A 17,752-nucleotide genomic window follows, 5' to 3' on the forward strand; every position below is an offset into this window, starting at 1 on the left:
CTCCATCCATCCTCAGACACATTCATTTCTCTCTCTCCATCCATCTATCCCCACACACCCATCTCTCTCTGTCTACTTATATTTGTGCCCATCCTGTTCCAGGAATCTTTGAATATGACAAGCCATTTCCAGCACACTCCTTAAGTATTCAGAGGCGTATGTTTGTGCTGTCACCAATGTAACACAACCAGATAGTGATCACTTTGCAGGTATCAGGCTTAATGGATTTTAAGGAGCACAGGGAACTCCAGAAAGGAGCAAAATATTGCAGTGTCCAGTAACACTTAACCATGATGAGTATGAGGATTCCTCATTGTTAGACTCAATGCACAACACCAGAAGTGTGAAATTGATGGATATTTCTTATTTAAACAACTGTTTTTTAGATGGCCACTATGTGGCAGCAGGAAGTACAAAATAAGTAAGGGGTGGTGATATTGTGTAATGGGCACTAGGGGCGGCAGAGGATGGGGCCGGGGAAGGGGCACCTATACTGTATAATGGGCCCTAGGGGGCAGCGGGGGGGGGGGGGAAGAGGTGGCTACACTGTTTAATGGGCACTAGGGGAAGCAGAGAGAGGGGATGGGCACTTGGAGCAGTAGAGGATCGATGGTGAGGTTATATTGTATAGACTAGGCGTAGGGATGGAAACACCTAAACAATCTAACCAGTGTTCAGAGGCTGGTGAGGAGCCGGGTGCCATGACTGGTGTGTTAGTGACAGAGTGGGCTTAGGGGAAACAGCAGGGTCCTGTGGCTGCCCTCTATACCCTGAGTGGAAGCAACATCCGCTCCTCATAGTACACAGGGTGCCCCTGGCAGCAACTGATGAGAATTCTCGAGGAAAGGTATGTCCCGGTATAGGAGCAGGTCGACAAGTTGTATATGCAGACAGTGATGGTGAAGGAAACTTTGCTCCAGAGCAGGCCACTTGGGAAGGGTGTCCCACCCCCAAAGCAGACATTGTTGATGGGCTGGATGGGCGCGTGGATGAAGGTGTTGATCAGCTTCCCATAGATTCTCCGTCTCCTCATCATCATGCTGCAGTAGGCTCTGGGATTGGGGGCTGGGGTCCGTGGATTGTTCACATGGTGCCTAATGAACAGTCTGTTCTGCGTGACACATGGCTGCCCACCAGCCAGAGCCAGGCAGGCCACCAGCAAGACAAGGGGCAGCAGGAGCATGGGGCGGGGTCCCCTCAGAACCAGGGCTGTGTCTGTCACTAGATCAACCTGCAGTAGGGAGAGGAGGGATGGATGGAGACAGTGTGGAGTGGGGATCTGCCTCCTCCATAGCATCTCCTGGGCTCAACCTCGCCCCACCCCACCCCTCCTGATATCCCTACCAATCCCACTCTGCTCAGAGCCCCTCCCATTCTCCCAGCCCCATTGTGCTGAGGCCTTCTCAGAACCTGGCTCATCGGGGGCTCCATTGTGCCAGGTGCTGCCCTGACCTCCACCGAGATCGGGGCCTGCTCCTCTAACCCACTGTTCCCCATTCCCCTCCCAGAGCCAGGGATAGAACCCAGGTGTTTGGTGTCTCAGACTGTGACCGGGGGGACCCACGCCCCTTGTGCCAGGTGCTGCAAAGATTCCAACTGAAATCATCTCCCGCCTCCTCTAACCCTCTGTTCTCCACCCAGAGGTGGAGAGTGAACCCAAGAGTCCTGACTCCCAGCTCCCCTGCTGTAACCACTAGAACAGTGATACTCAGACCTCAGTAGCTGAGGAGCCAGATTAGTGATCAACATTACCCAAATGAGACACAGTGTGAATTCATTGTTTCATTTACTATAGTACTAGTCATATTTAAACAAAGTGACAGGCAAATATTTAGTTTAGATAGAGAGATAGATAGATTAAATACTGCCTGTTATACTGTTATATATATTATATATATAATTCTCACAGCAAATAAGTTAATAATAATAACTTAGTGCAAGTTGATAATTTAATTGGTTAATAACACAGTAAAAGCCTCCTGACTGGTTATTAACTGAGACGGGTTAATAATTATGTAAGCAGAGTCAGGACAAGCTCCACCCTGACATCTGGTGGTGAGGTGTGGCAAGTTGTGGAAAAGAACTTCAGGGGCCGATCTCATTTGTATAGGCACACCCGCCCCGCCTAGAATGAGGGCATAGCTGCCCAAATGGTCACTTTGACTGCTGTGGGATCCCCAAAAGTCTCTGTCCCTGGTCAGGGCAGCCCCAGAGTTCGAAAGTTCATCTGCAGAGTTTTACCTCCCAACCTGGGTGGAGATTGGGGGGAGGGGGTTAAGGGGCACCTTATGTGGTCCAAAGCTGATGGCCTCACCTCTCCATGCAACTCCGCTCTGCCAGCCGCCCCATGACTTCCATCATAACAAAAGGCCAAGTACAGTTCCACTGTCCTTGATTCCCATAGTCAGGGTAATAACAATTTATTCTTCCTGCCCCAATAACAGAGACACTGGGGATCCCACAGCAGCCAAAGTGACCATTTGGGCAGCTATGCTCTCATTCTAGGCAGGGTGGGTGTGCCTATGCAAATGAGATAGGCCCCTGAAGTTCTTTTCCACAACTTGCCACACCTCACCACCAGATGTCAGTTAAATCACACTGTGTTTTCATATCATGTGCTGCAAAGAGCTGCAGGAGACACATTAAAGAGCCACTTGTGGCTCGCGACCTGCAGTCTGAGTATCGTTGAACTAGCTCATGCTGCCTCCCAGAAGTAAACCCTGCAGTTGCAGCCCCATGTGACACTGTTCTCTGCTCTCTCCCAGCTGGTGGAATCTCCTGCAACTTACCCAAGTCCTTGTTCCTTTGCTGTCGTCAGAATGATGGATCCCAGCCTCTGCTGAGTTGAAACTCACCCATATCCTCCATCCTGTCTTGGAGCACGTAATATAGAGCCCAGCCAGACATGAAGCAGGAGGAGTGGGAGGGGAAATCCAGTAAGCTATTGGGTAAGGACGATTTTCTGATATCTGTCCATTAAAATCAGTGGCCCAGCAGGTAGGGCGTGGGTGAGGAACAAACAGTACATGTCCTGCTAGAGACCTGGACTCCACAAAGACATCTAAGGGTGTGTCTACCCAGCAAGCACAGGTGCGGTTGTAGGTTGGGTGAGTGTGGCAGGTGGTACAGACTTTTCCGTGGGGTAGCTGCCCCAGTACCAGCCCTCCAGGGACTCTGTTACAAATTCTGGTCACCAGCCTGTGCTGCTGTCCTGGCCACCATGTCCCCTCCGCTGTTGTTTCCCAGGCTAGCTATATTAAAGCCAGGGTAGGAACGCCCACCTGTGCTATACTCACACCTTCATTTGCTGTGCAGATGGACCTTGAGTCCGGACCCCTTCCTAATCCAGTTCTAGCCTGGAAACTCCTAGCTCTGCCAGTGTCCCACAGTCCTGAGCTGCAGCCTCTGCTGTCTCAGCCGTGGGCTCTTTGGCAGTAATTTAGTTGGAATATATAGACCCAGAGAGTTAATGGTGTGACTGTGACCCTGTCACTGTCCAAGATTAAACAATGTTAAACAAGGTTCGGGGTTTGGTATCCAGAGCCCTTGGCCTGCTCAGTCCCATGGCAAACACACTGTTAACAATCCTTTCCACTTTTCATTAAAGATACAGAAAAGCAGGAAAAGCAGATCAAGCATTTGAACTGTCAAGTGTTAAGGCTTTTATTTTAACTGCTTCCCTTGTTCCCTTTCCCTGTGGTTGGGAGAGGTTTCTGAAGGAAACCATTCTGTGTGACAGTCCCATAAATAGTATTAAAAATGGTAATAACTGTCCCAGGGGACAAAGAGAAGCTTTTATCTGAGATGGGCTGGAGCTGTTGTTGCTGTTGTATTTACAGTGCAGTCCTGTTTCCCAGAAGACAAAACACGACAGACACACACACAAAAGGGAAAGAGAAGAATGGCAAAGAGAGAAAATGCAGTCCCTGTCTCCGGTGTGACTCTCCCTTGCAGCCTCAGTGCTGGAAAAATCCAGGCCTGGTTTACGATCTTACCAACCGCTCTGAGGTGTTCAGGGCACTGCTTTTAAGGGCCTCTTTGATCACAGCCTTACAGCTGTGCTGTGAAATATTCAGTCTTGGCAGGCTAAACCAAATACTTATTAGATGGACAGAAAAAGGTAGATAAGAGTAAAAATATGCTGGGAAGGAAAAAGGACACACGGAGCAGTGGGGAGGCAAACTCCCCCACCCCAGAATTTAGCTGGAACCAGTGGAGGGGGCCATGTCACCTGGGTCTCTCTCTGGCCCAGTCTGGTCAGGACGTCTCTTGGGATTAAGATGAAGGTGGCCCAGGGGTGTCGTGCTGGATCCTGTGCTCCCAGGAGGTGGCCAGGGTGGCAGCCATGTTGATAATGCTCACTCTTTCCCCTTCGTTCAGTCATGTTGCGTTCACTTCCGCTCCTCTGTCAGTTTTTCACCCCCCTTTTTTTGAGAGCACAAAAGTTTAGGAAATCCTCAGAAAAGGAGGAGTTAGACCTAATTTCCAGTGAGGCCTAATTTCCCACACACCAATTTTGGTCTGTTGATTTCCGGTCCCACATTTTTTTTGTTTACCAGGCAGGATCTTACTACAGGCCTTGAGTGATATCATGGGGCCTGTCTGTTTGGACTAATTCAGTCTCACTCTCACTTGTGCACCTTTCCCCATCCACATTTCTTGCTATTTGTAATTGGAGATTTTGTCAAATTTTACTCTTTCCGGTTGACCTTAAATTTCAGGTAAATTTGTAGGCCTAGTTATTACAACAGCTCCCAAACCTCCACAGTTCTGCCGGTGAGCCTCAGACCCCAGCCAAATGTAAGATACCTTTAGGACCTGGATGCCATGAAAATTATTGAGAAACTGGGTGTCCTAATCACTTGAATGACTTGAAAGGGGGAGTCAGAGCACACGAACCCCTCGGGCTGCATTGCTATCAGGACAGGAAAAGAGGATAGTAGCCAGCTTCACCTGGATCAAATTCTGCCAGCAAAAATTATTAATGGCCCCAACCAGACTTCAACTCGCAATGCTTGATGGTGAAGATTAGTGCTCTGACCCCTCCGCAGCAGAACTGCAGTGGCCAGTGGACCAGCATGAAAGGGGTGACACGTGATGACATTGCACCACCCAGCATTGCTACTTTCTTTGTTGGTCAAAGGATGGGTTTCTCACCTAGTACGTATGCAATTATTGGTTCAAAGCCCACAAGAGCCACACTTTGACAATGACTCTGTTTCATTCTGTTCCTCTTGTGCAGAGATCGGGGGTGGCACCTGGACTGATCTGGCCTTCAGCAATGATTTTTGGGATGCCACAGGCCAGGGTCCCTCCAGCTCAGTTTCTGACACTAGCCTGTCCCAGTTGCTTCAGAGGAAGTAATGTTGCAAAAGAATTATAAAAACAAACTTGCTCAGAGAGAAAGTTTTTCCTGACCTTCCTCAGTTAGTGAATGGCTTAGGCCCTGAAGCATGAAGATTTATAACTGTTGTGTCAGTATCAATTTTGGGAAGGGAGTGGGGCCTAGTGGTTTAGCTCAAGGAAGATGGGAATAAGGACTCTTGGTTTCTATCCCTAACCTGGCAAAGGAGTGGGGTCCATTGGATTAGAACAGGGCAGATGAAAACTCAGGTCTCCTGGGTTTTTTCCTCCTGCTTTTGGAGGGGAAAGGGGTTTAGTGGTTAGAGCAGGGCCAGCAGTAGCAGTCAGGACTCCAAGATTCTATTTCCAAAACTAGGGAAAAGGTTGTTAGTGGCCTTGAAATCACAAGACAGCCTCACTGAAAAACACAACACATTTCCAGCACAGTCCTTAAGTGTTCAAAGGCTTATGTTCTTCTCCCTAGTTGTGACACAACAAGCCAGGGATTGCTATGCAGACAGGGGGAAATATTTTAAAAGAAAATAATGACCAATAACACTTAATAATAATGAATATGAGGATTCTCCATTATGAGACTAACAAGAAAATACCAAAACTGTGAAACTGAATGATATTTCTAAAAGGATTCGTTTTAGATGTCAACTATGTGGCAGCAAGTAGGACAAGATAGTAAAGTGAGGGGTGGGAAAGGGGCAGCTATACTGTATCATGGGCACTAGGGTGCAGCAGAGGGCAGAGGTGGGGAGGGGGGCTATACTGTATAATGGGCACTACGGTGTAGCAGAGGGTGGGGGTGGGAAGGGGCGGCTATACTGTATCATGGGCACTAGGGGGCAGCAGAGGGTGGGGGTGGGGAGGGGCGGCTATACTGTATAAGGGGCAGTAGGGGCAGCAGAGGGCGGGGGTGGTGAAGGGGCAGCTATACTGTATAATGGGCACTAGGGGCAGCAGAGGTTGGGGGTGGGGAAGGGGCGGCTATACTGTATAAGGGGCAGTAGGGGCAGCAGAGGGCGGGGGTGGTGAAGGGGCAGCTATACTGTATAATGGGCACTAGGGGCAGCAGAGGTTGGGGGTGGGGAAGGGGCGGCTATACTGTATAAGGGGCAGTAGGGGCAGCAGAGGGCGGGGGTGGTGAAGGGGCAGCTATACTGTATAATGGGCACTAGGGGCAGCAGAGGGTGGGGAAGGGGCGGCTATACTATATAAGGGGCAGTAGGGGCAGCAGAGGGCTGGGGTGGGGAAGGAGCGGCTATACTGTATAATGGGCACTAGGGTGCAGCAGAGGGTGGGGGGTGCAAGCACCCAGACAATCTGACCAGAGTTCAGAGGTAGATGAGGAGTCGGATGCCATTGCTCGTGTGGGAGGGACAGAGCATGGTTAGAGGAAGCATCAGGGTCCCCTGCCTGTCCAAGCTGGGCCCTACATCTATCCCACAAGGAGCACAGGGAGCCCTTTACAGCAGCGAATGACAATTTTCTGGGACATCGGTGTCCCTGTGTAAGCATGGATCGGTGGGTTGTATCGGCATTGGGTGGTGGGGAAGACAGCTTTGCTCCTGTGCAACCCACCCGTGTTGGGTATCCCTCCACCAAAGCAGATGTTGTTGACAATTGGGATGGGCGCGTGGATGAAGGGGGTGAGAATCTTCCCATAAATTCCTTGTTTCTTCATCATTGTGTTGCCGTAGGTTCTGGGGTTTTGGGCTGCGGTCCGTGGATAGTCCACCTGGCTCTTATTGAATATTCTGTTCTGCATGGCACATGGCTGCCCACTGGCCACTAGCGCACGCTGCCTCAGTTGCAATTGAGCCTGCAGTTGCAGCCCCATGTGACACTGCACTCTCCTCTCTCCGAGCTGGTGGAATCTCCCGCAAATTACCCAAGCCCTTGTTCTTTCGCTGTCGTCACAGCAATGGATCCAGGCCTCTGTGGAGCTGAACCTCACCCTGATCCTCCTGCCCTTCTTGGCATGGTTTATATAAAGCCCAGCCAGGTATGGAGGTGAAGGATTGGGAAGGGAAATCCAGGAAGCCATTGTGTAAGCACGATTTCCCTGTATCTGGCATTTAAAAGCAGTGGCCCAGCAGGCAGGGCGTAGGTGATGAACAAGCAGCAGATGTCCTGGCAGAGACCTGAGCTCCACAGAAACATCTAGAGTGTGATTGTAGTGTTGGTAGATGTAGCCGGGGTGATTTAACCTAGCTAGTAGGGGCAATAATACCAGGTAACATAGACTTCACCCCAGGGAAGCTGCCCCTGTGCCAGCCCACCAGGGATCCTGGGTACCTACTCTTCTTGCCAGCCTGTGCTGAAGTCCAGGCCAGCATGTCCTCACTGCTGTTGTTTCACATGCTAGCTAGATTAACACTACCACAGGATCGCGCACGCATGCTGCAATCCCACCTTCGTTTGCTGTGTAGACTCACTCTGAGTCCTGACCTCCTGACACCTTCCCAATCCAGTACTAGCCTAGAAACTCACAGCTCTGCCGGTCCTGACCCGCAGCCCCTGCTATCCCAGCCCTGGGCTGTGTTGCAGTACATTAGGTGGAATATATAGAGTCAAAGAATCAATGGTGTTAACCTGGCCCTGTCACTGTCCAAGATTCAACCGTGTTAAACAAGGTTCGGGGTTTGGTATCCAGAGCCCTCGGTCTGCTCAGTCCCATGGCAAACACACAGTTAACAATATTTTCTACCTCTTATTAAAGACAGAAAAGAAGGAAAAACACCTCAAACATTGGAAATGTAAAGTATAAAGGCTTTTATTTCAATGGCATCCCTTGTTTTCTTTTTGGTTAGTTGAGAGAGTTTTTAGAAGGATGCCCTCCCTGTGTGACAGTCTCATAAATGGTATTAAAGATGGTAATAACTGTCCTTTGGAGAAAAAGGGAAGAAGTTAGTTGTGATGGGCTGGAGCTGTCATTGTTACAGTTCCATCCTGTCTCCTAGAAGACAAAACACAACAGACACACACACGAGAGGGGAAAGAGAAGAATGACAAAGAGAGAAAACGCAGCTTCTGTCTCTGGTGTGACTCTCCCTTGCATTCTCACAGCTGGAGAAACACAGACACGGAACACAATATTACTAGATGTTCTGAGACTCAGCAACTTGTACTAGCCTGGGGGTGTTCAGGGCATTGCTTTTAGCTGCCTCTTTGATCATAGGGGCACAGCCGTGTTGTGAAATATCCAGTTTTAGCTGGTTAGAACAGACTTTTGTTAGACAGAAGGAAAAAGGAGAAGGACAGGAAAGGCGAAAAATAAGTTGGGAAGGAAAAAGGCACATGATGGGGTGGGGAGACAAACTCTCCCATCCCTGGGGGTAGCTGCAATTTAGCCATAGCTGGTGGAAGTGGCCATGTCATTTGGGTCCCCCTGTCTCTTGGGATTAGGATGAAGGAGGCCTAGGGGTGGCATGCTGTATACTGTGTTCCCAGGGGATAGCCATGATGATAATGATCGCTCCTTCCCCTGAGTTTAGTCAGAAAATTTTGTGTTTGCTTCCTTTCCTCTATAAATTTTTCTCCCATGCTCCTTGTCCTTTTTTGAGACCCCCAAAGGAAGTGATGGCTGGAATACCCCTCCCTTCATTATAGAAGTCACCAGTTAGGCCTAATTTCCCACACATGATTTTTGATAAATTGATTTCTGGTCCCATGCTTCTCTTGTTTACCAGGGAAGATTTTTACACAGGTTTTAAGTACAATCAGGGGGTCTGACTGTTTGGAGTAATTCAGTCTCTGTCTCACTTTTGTATCTTTCCTTATCAACATTTATTGCTATGTGTGACTGGAGATTTCATCAACTTTTATACTTTCCAGTTGATCTTAAAATTCAGGTAAACTTGTAGGCCCAGTTATTACAACAGCTCCCCCACATCCCACAGCTCTGCCAGTGCCCCGTCAACCTGCAGCCAAATGTAAGGCATCTGAAGGTCATGAAAATTACTGAGGACCTGGGCGTCCTAATGGCTTGGGTGATTTGAAAGTGGCAGTCCGAGCACATGCACCTGTTGGGCTGCAGTGCCGTCAGTACAGGAAGAGAGAATAGTAGCCAGCTTGAGGTAGATCAAACTCTCCGAGGACAAATTTAAAATGGCCACAACCTGACTTTCACTCACCCCTCCAGATTGTGGCAATTAGTGCTCTGATCCCCGAGCAGCAGAACTGCAGTGGTCAGCGGAACAGCAGGACAAGGGGTGATGTGTGATAACAGTGCACATTGTGACAACTAACTGCTACGTTACTCTTTCCCGGCAGGATAAGAGTGATTCTCTGAAGGAAGACGACCTCCCACTGGATGCCATTGGGTGTCTACCTGTCAGGGTTCCCTCCCCACTGTGAACGATGGGGTACAGATGTGGGGACCTGCATGAAAGACCCCCTAGGCTTATTTCTACCAGCTTAGGTTAAAAACTTCTCCAAGGCACAAATCCTTTCCTTATCCTTGGACGGTATTGCTGCCACCACCAAGTCATTTAGACAAAGATGCAGGAAAGACTACTTGGAGTCCCTATTTCCCCAAAATATTCCCCCAAGCCCCTTCACCCCCTTTCCTGGGGAGGCTTGAGAATAATATACCAACCAATTGCCTGTAATAAAAGTACAGACCAGACCCTTTATGTTTAGGACAGTAAAATCAATCAGGTTCTTAAAAGAAGAACTTTATTATAAAAAAGTAAAAGAAGCACCTCTCTAAAAATCAGGATGGAAAGTAATTTTACAGGGTAATAAAAAGATTTAAAAACACAGAAGATTCCCTTCTAGGCTCAACTTCAAAGTTACAAAAACAGGAATAAACCTCCCTCTTAGCACAGAGAAAATTCACAAGCTAAAACAAAAGATAATCGAATACATTTCCTTCTAATTCTAATACATTTGAATACAATTTCTGTAATCTGAAATGTATCATTTCAGTAGGAACTGGGTTACCTGCTTGGTCTCTCTCTATCCAGAGGGAACAAACAAAGAGAGCCCAAACAACCCCACCCCAGATCTGAAAGTATCTTCTTTCCTTATTGGTTTTTTATGCAGGTGCCAACCAGGTTATTTGAGCTTCTTAACCCCTTACAGGTAAAGGAGGGATTTTATGCTACGCTTAGCTGTATGCTTATGACACTGCCATATCTCTGAGGAGAAGAAATGTGTTCTTGGAATTTCAGCAATGAAAGAAGGAAAGAGAGATGGGGAAGGACAAACAGGGAGAAAGAGATTGATAAATGAGTGATGTACATTATTTTCTTTTCTCTTAGCACCTAATAAGGGCCTGGAGTTTTGGAGGGAACAGACTGCAGTGGGTTGCAATTTGGCTTCCTCTCCCATTGGCTCTAGGCAAGGGAAGGAAGGCAGTATGTGGAAAGAGACAGTCAGAGGAATGTACCAAGGTATTCACAGGACACAAACACACACAAGAAACAACCCTGGAGAAAGACAAGGCTCCGACTGATGAAAGCAAAAGGCACAACCACACAAAAGACAAATTTTCTCAACAAATGATACAAACACCCATGAGGAGGAAAAGGAATCATAGAATCATAGAATATCAGGGTTGGAAGGGACCTCAGGAGGTCATCTAGTCCAACCCTCTGCTCAAAGCAGGACCAATCCCCAATTAAATCATCCCAGCCAGGGCTTTGTCAAGTCTGACCTTAAAAACTTCTAAGGAAGGAGATTCGACCACCTCCCTAGGTAACGCATTCCCGTGTTTCACCACCCTCCTCCTGAAAAAGTTTTTCCTAATATCCAACCTAAACCTCCCCCACTGCAACTTGAGACCATTACTCCTTGTCCTGTCCTCTTCTGCCACTGAGAATAGTCTAGAACCATCCTCTTTGGAACCACCTCTCAGGTAGTTGAAAGCAGCTATCAAATCCCCCCTCATTCTTCTCTTCTGCAGACTAAACAATCCCAGTTCCCTCAGCCTCTCCTCATAACTCATGTGTTCCAGACCCCTAATCATTTTTGTTGCCCTTCGCTGGACTCTCTCCAATTTATCCACATCCTTCTTGTAGTGTGGGGCCCAAAACTGGACACAGTACCCCAGATGAGGCCTCACCAATGTCAAATAGAGGGGAACGATCACATCCCTTGATCTGCTGGCAATGCCCCTACTTATACATCCCAAAATGCCATTGGTCTTCTTGGCAACAAGGGCACACTGTTGACTCATATCCAGCTTCTTGTCCACTGTCACCTCTAGGTCCTAGGAGACATGCAAGAGGCTCACATGCACAAAACAGAAACATATACACAAGAAACATAACATGATACACACAAGATTGACTTAAGCAAGGGATTCAAACACCCACAACCCAGACCCACACAGAAACCAAACATGAGGTTGATACGGATGCGACTGACAAAAACAAGAGTTTGTATTTTTCCATTTTTGGCAATGACCACCATGGAAAAGGTGTTGATACGACTAGGGCTAGTTGCCAACAATAGTGAGGATTAACCCACACTGGTGTGAATTGTGGTTCTACTGGTACAGCTGAATCCAGACTAGGGATTGCACTGGAAATTGGTATAAAAACTGCTCTCTCTCTCTCTCTCCATCCATCCTCATATACACTCATTTCTCTCTCTCTCCATCCATCTATCAGCCCACATCCATCTCTCTGTGTCTACTTATATTTGTGCCCATCCTGTTCCAGGAGTCTCTGAACACCAGAAAAAAATTCCAGCACACTCCTTAACTGTTCTGTGGCTTCTGTTCTTGCTCTCCCCAATGTAACACAACCAGGCAGTGATCGCTTTGCAGGTATCAGGCTTCATGGAGTTTAGGGAGCACAGGGAATTGCAGGTGGGGCAAAATATTGAAAAATGAAGAGAACAACATCCAGTAACACTTGACCATGATGAATATCAGGATTCCTCATTATTAGATTGAATGCACAATACCAGAAGGGTGAAATTGATGGATATTTCTTAATTATACGACTGTTTTTTTTTAGATGGCCACTATATTGCAGCAGGGAGTACAAGATAAGTATGTAGCAGTAATATTGTATAATGGGCACTAGGGGCAGAAGAGGGCAGAAGAGGGTGGGGGATGGACACAGGGCAGTAGAGGATGGGCACTAGGGACAGTAGAGGGTGAGGGAGGGTAATGGGTGGTTATACTGTACAGGCTGTTAGGATATAGATATTCAGGTCTGTCTGTAAAGGCCTATACTCTAAGAATTTAGGTGTATTCTTATCACTTGGCTAATTATAGAGGTATAAAAGAAAGAATCAAAATCACTGTCTGCTGGTGTAAGGGCCTTCTCTTACTGTGACAGTCTGAGGCCCTGTTCTTAGGCTAAGGTCTTTGGCTAAGCAGCAGAGGCAGCCATAAGCTAGGAAGCGAACAGTCACATCCTCACATTCCAATCTAGTCACATTGAAATAAGGTGCTATTGGGCTGTTAGGCACTATCAGGACAGAATTGTATTCCTATCACCTCCAGAGAAAGGGAAGTGCCTAGAAAATGTACAAGGAAACTTAGTTTGATAGCATCCTGTCTGGCAAGAACTCACTTATCAATAGCTGGGATGTGAAATCCTCACTTCTGTATTGTCTTGTCATTATAGTTCCCACTTTGCTATTTTGGGAGGGGGGTGAGAGAACCTGGATTTGTGCAGGAAATGGCCCAACTTGATTATCATGTACATTGTGTAAAGAGTTGTCACTTTGGATGGGCTATCACCAGCAGGAGAGTGAATTTGTGTGGGGGGTGGAGGGTGAGAAAACCTGGATTTGTGCTGGAAATGGCCCAACCTGATGATCACTTTAGATAAGCTATTACCAACAGGACAGTGGGGTGGGAGGAGGTATTGTTTCATATTCTCTGTGTGTATATAAAGTCTGCTGCAGTTTCCACGGTATGCATCCGATGAAGTGAGCTGTAGCTCACGAAAGCTCATGCTCAAATAAATTGGTTAGTCTCTAAGGTGCCACAAGTACTCCTTTTCACTTTGCTATTGTTTGTCTGTATAATCTCTGTCTGGTTCTGTGATTGTTCCTGTCTGCTGTATAATTAATTTTGCTGGGTGTAAACTAATTAAGGTGGTGGGATATAATTGGTTACATAATCATGTTACAATATGTTAGGATTGGTTAGTTAAATTTCAGGAAAATGATTGGTTAAGGTATAGCTAAGCAGAACTCAAGTTTTACTATATAATCTGTAGTCAATGAGGAAGTGAGTGGGTGGGGGTGGGCATGTGTGAGATGGGAACAGGGAATGGGGGTAAGAAAATTGGAATCATGTTTTGCTAAAGGGGGAGATGGGAACAGGGAATGGGGGTAAGAAAATTGGAATCATGTTTTGCTAAAGGGAGAAATGGGAACAGGGACACAGGTGTAAGGCTCTGTGGTGTCAGAGCTGGGAAGGAGGATACTAAGGAAGGAAACTGGAATCATGCTTGCTGGAAGTTCACCCCAATAAACATCGAATTGTTTGCACCTTTGGACTTCGGGTATTGTTGCTCTCTGTTCATGCGAGAAGGACCAGGGAAGTAAGTGGGTGAAGGAAAAAGCCCCCTAACACAGACTAGGGTAAAGGGTGGAAACACCTAAACCATGTGACCAGTGTCTGGAGGTGGCTGAGGCACCAGGTGCCGTGGCTGGTGTGGGAGGGAAAGAGCGGGGGTTAGAGGAAGAAGCAGTGTCCCTTGCAAGCAGCAGCCAACGATAATTTGCTCATGAAATAATCTTCCAGTGTATGAGAGAGACTTGTTATATGTGCAGGTGGTGGCTAAGTAGAAAAGGGTGCTCCTCAATAAGTTAGGAGGGACAGGTATCCCGTTCCCCATGCAGATGTGGTTGAGATGCTCAGAGGGTGCATGGACGAAGGTGTTGACGGGTTTCCCTTATATAGTCATTTTCTTCATCCTCATGTTGCAGTAGCTATTGTGTCTGTTGTATGAGAGCCGTCGAAAGTCCACATGGTGTCTCCTGAATACGTAGTTCCTATCGTAACATGACTGCCCGCTGGCCAAAGCCAGGCAGGCTGTCAGCTGGACGAGGGGCAGCAAGAGCGCCGGGCAGGGTCCACTTCGGGCCATGGCCGTGTCTGTCACTAGATCAGCCTGCAGTGGGGAGAGCAGGGAATGGATGGAGACAGTGGAGAGTGGGGATCTGCCTCCTCCATGGCACCTCCTGGGCTCAATCCCACCACTCCTGATATCCCTGCCGGCCCCACTCTGCCCAGAGCCCCTGCCATTCTCCCAGCCCCATTGTGCTGAGGCCTTCTCAGAACCTGGTCATCCTAACCTCTCTGTTTTTAACTAACTTTACACCCGAGAGTTAGACAGAAAACCAAACACCAAAACAAAAAAGACTTGGCTTGTAAAATTTTGCTGTGCTGAATAGGATACCTATATTCTCTGATAGTGATTGTCAGCCTACAGAAAAATCCAAAAAACCCACAAAACCTAACACCTTTTGTCTCCAGGCAAATTGGCAGAAATCCCCTCAAGTTACTCTTAGGTTAAAAAAAAAAACTTTCAGGTCTGTGAGGACTGGTGAATTTCCCTGCAGGAGGCTAACTACTCTGCCTTAGGTAGAGAAAACCTGTCTCCGCTCTGGTCCCAAAGCAAAGGAAGAAAGCTTCCAACTATTTCCAGTTGGAGACCTGCTTTCCAGCAGCCCAAAGGAAAAAATTCCTTTTCAAATCTGTGCTCCTTGTTCAAAAAAAAAAAATAAAAAATCAAAATCCTAAAAAATCCTAAAACTAACACTTTTGTCTTCAGGCAAATAGGTAGAAATCCCCACTAGTTGCTCTTAGGAAAAAAAAAACTTCAGGTCTGTGAAGACTTGTGAATTTCCCTGCAGGAGGTTAACTACTCTGTCTCCAGTCAAAGAAAACCTGCAATTCACAAAAGATAATTCCCTTTTGTCTCTGCTCTGGCCCCAAAGCAAAGAAAAAACTAGCTGCTTTCAGTTGGACCTGCTTTGCAGCAGCCCAAAAGAAAAAAAATATTCCCTTTTAAAAATCTGTGCTTCTGGTTCAAAAAAATCTCAAATTGATCTCAAAATGATTTCAGGTTAATCCCACCATTCTGCCACCATGTCAAGGTTCCTTCCCCACTTTGAAATCTAGGGTACAAATGTGGGAACCTGCATGAAAACCTCCTAAGCTTACTTTTACCAGCTTAGGAGGTTTTCATGCTATTTTACCCTTTGCCCTTGGTTTTCCACTGCCACCACCAAACGTTTCTCTGGATTCCTGAGAAAGTGTTGTTTGGATCGGTCTTTCCCTCCAAAAATCCTCCCAACCCTTGTACCCTACTTCTTGGGGAAGATTTGGTAAAAATCCTCACCAATTTGCATAGGTGACCACAGACCCAAGCCCTTGGATCTTAGAACAATGAAAAAAAGCATTCAGTTCTTGAAAAGAAACATTTTAATAGAAGAAACAGTAAAAAGAAAAGGATCACCTCTGTAAGATCAGCATGGTAAATACCTTACAGGGTAATTAGATTCAAAACATTGAGAATCCCTCTAGGCAAAACCTTAAGTTACAAAAAGACACACAGACAGGAATATTCATTCTATTCAGCACAACTTACTTTCTCAGCCATTTAAAAAATCATAATCTAATGCATATCTAGCTAGATTACTTACCAAGTTCTAAGATTCCATTCCTGTTCTGTCCCCGGCAAAAGCCTCACCCAGATAGACACAGACCCTTTGATGTTCTCCCTCTTCCTAGCTTTTGAAAGTATCTTGTCTCCTCATTGGTCATTTTGGTCAGGTGCCAGTGAGGTTATCCTAGCTTCTTAACCCTTTATAGGTGAAAGGGTTTTTTCCTCTAGCCAGAAAGGATTTAAAGGTGGTTAGCCTTCCCTTTATATTTATGACATTATATATATAGAAACACAGAGCACAGCAAATAAGTTAATAAAAATAACAGTGCAAGCTGATAACTTAATTGGTTAATAACTGAGATTGGTTAATAATTAAATTACATGGTGCTTTAATATCATCTGCCAGAAAGAGCCACAGGAGACACATTAAAGAGTCTCTTGCGGCTCACGAGCTGCAAGTCTATCACTGCACTAGCTGATGCTGCCTCCCAGGAGCAAATCCTGCAGTTGCAGCCCCATGTGACACTGGTTTCTCCTTTGTCCAGCCCAGTGGAATCTCCTGCAACTTACTCAAGTCCTTGTTTTTCCCCTGTTCTCAGAGCGATGAATTCCAGCTTCTGCTGAGCTGAACCTCACCCTAATCCTCCTTCCCGTCTTGGAGTGGGTTATATAGAGCCCAGCCAGATATGGACGAGGAGGAGTGGGAGGGAAAATCCAGTAAGCTACTGGGTAAGCGTGATTTCCTGATATTTGGCAATTAAAAGCAGTGGACCGGCAGGCAGGGTATGGTTGTGGAACAAACAGCACATGTCCTGCCAGAGATCTGAGCTCCACAGAAACATCTACGCAGCAAGTGAAAGTGCGGTTGTAACATGGGTGGGTATAGTCATGCCATCTTTAACCTAGCTAGTGTGCGTAGCAATATCAGGTGGCACAAACTTCACCCAGGAGTAGCTGCCAAAGTGCCAGTCTTCCAGGGACCCTCATACCTACTCTGGTTGTCACCTTGTGCTGAAGTCCATGCCAACATGTCCCCACTGCAGTTGTTTCCCGTGCTAGGAAGATTAATGCTAGCGTAGGAACGCCCACCCATGCTGCAATCACACCTTTGTTTGTTGTGTAGATGGACCCTGAGTCCTGACCTACTGGCACTTTCCCAATCCAGTCCTAACCTAGAAACTCACAGCTCTGCCGGTGCCTCCCAGTCTGGACCCACACACCCCTGCTAGCCCTGCGCTGGGCTCTGTTGCAGTAATTTAGGTGGAATATATAGACCCAAAGTATCAATGGTGTTAACCTGATCCTGTCACTGTCCAGGAAGAAACAGTGTTAAAGGGAGTTAGGTATCCAGAGCCCACAGCTTGCTCAGTCCCATGGCAAACACATGGTTAACAATCCTTTTAACCTTTTATTAAAGATACAGAAAAGAAGGGGAAACAGCTCAAGCATTTGAACTGTAAAGTACTAAGGCTTTTATTTTAACTCCTTCCCTTGTTCCTTTCCTGTTAGTTGGGGAGGGTTTTCACAACTCCCTGTGTGACAGTTTCCTAAATGGTATTAAAGATGGTAATAAGTCTCCTCTGGGGACAAAGAGAAGAAGTTAGTAGTTGGAGCTGTCATTGTTGCGGTGGTTGTTACACTCCAAACCTCTTTCCTAGAAGACAAAACACAACAGACACACACACACACACACGAGAGGGGAAAGAGAAGAAGAACGGCAGAGAAAATGCAGCTTCAGTCTGTGGTGTGACTCCCCCTCGCAGCCTCAGTGCTGGAGAAACCTAGGCCTAGCACATCTTACTAACTGCTTT

The 17,752-nt window shown here is 46.9% G+C and overlaps 1 protein-coding gene across 1 annotated transcript; it reads right to left on the reverse strand.

The window, feature by feature from the left end:
- Positions 1 to 763: 763 nt before the first annotated feature.
- Positions 764 to 7,120, reverse strand: LOC142068884 (uncharacterized). Its single transcript, XM_075119009.1, has 3 exons — positions 6,934 to 7,120; positions 2,790 to 2,941; positions 764 to 1,231 (listed from the first exon to the last, which is right to left on the reverse strand). The coding sequence occupies exons 1-3, from the start codon at positions 7,118 to 7,120 to the stop codon at positions 764 to 766; spliced, it is 807 nt and encodes a 268-aa protein (XP_074975110.1).
- Positions 7,121 to 17,752: the final 10,632 nt, after the last annotated feature.

Source organism: Caretta caretta, chromosome 13, assembly GCF_965140235.1.
Source record: "Caretta caretta isolate rCarCar2 chromosome 13, rCarCar1.hap1, whole genome shotgun sequence".
In the NCBI taxonomy this organism is placed as follows: Eukaryota; Metazoa; Chordata; order Testudines; family Cheloniidae; genus Caretta; species Caretta caretta.

What these genes read in the sequence shown, in the direction of transcription:
- LOC142068884 (XM_075119009.1), bottom strand. Translation starts at nt 7,120, where the DNA reads ATGCAGAACAGAATATTCAATAAGAGCCAGGTGGACTATCCACGGACC. An exon ending in TGGAGGGATACCCAACACGG is followed by an intron (nt 2,942 to 6,933) that starts GTGGGTTGCACA and finishes CTTACCCAATAG; the next exon opens with CTTACTGGATTTCCCCTCCC. An exon ending in GCAAAGGAACAAGGACTTGG is followed by an intron (nt 1,232 to 2,789) that starts GTAAGTTGCAGG and finishes TCCCTACTGCAG; the next exon opens with GTTGATCTAGTGACAGACAC.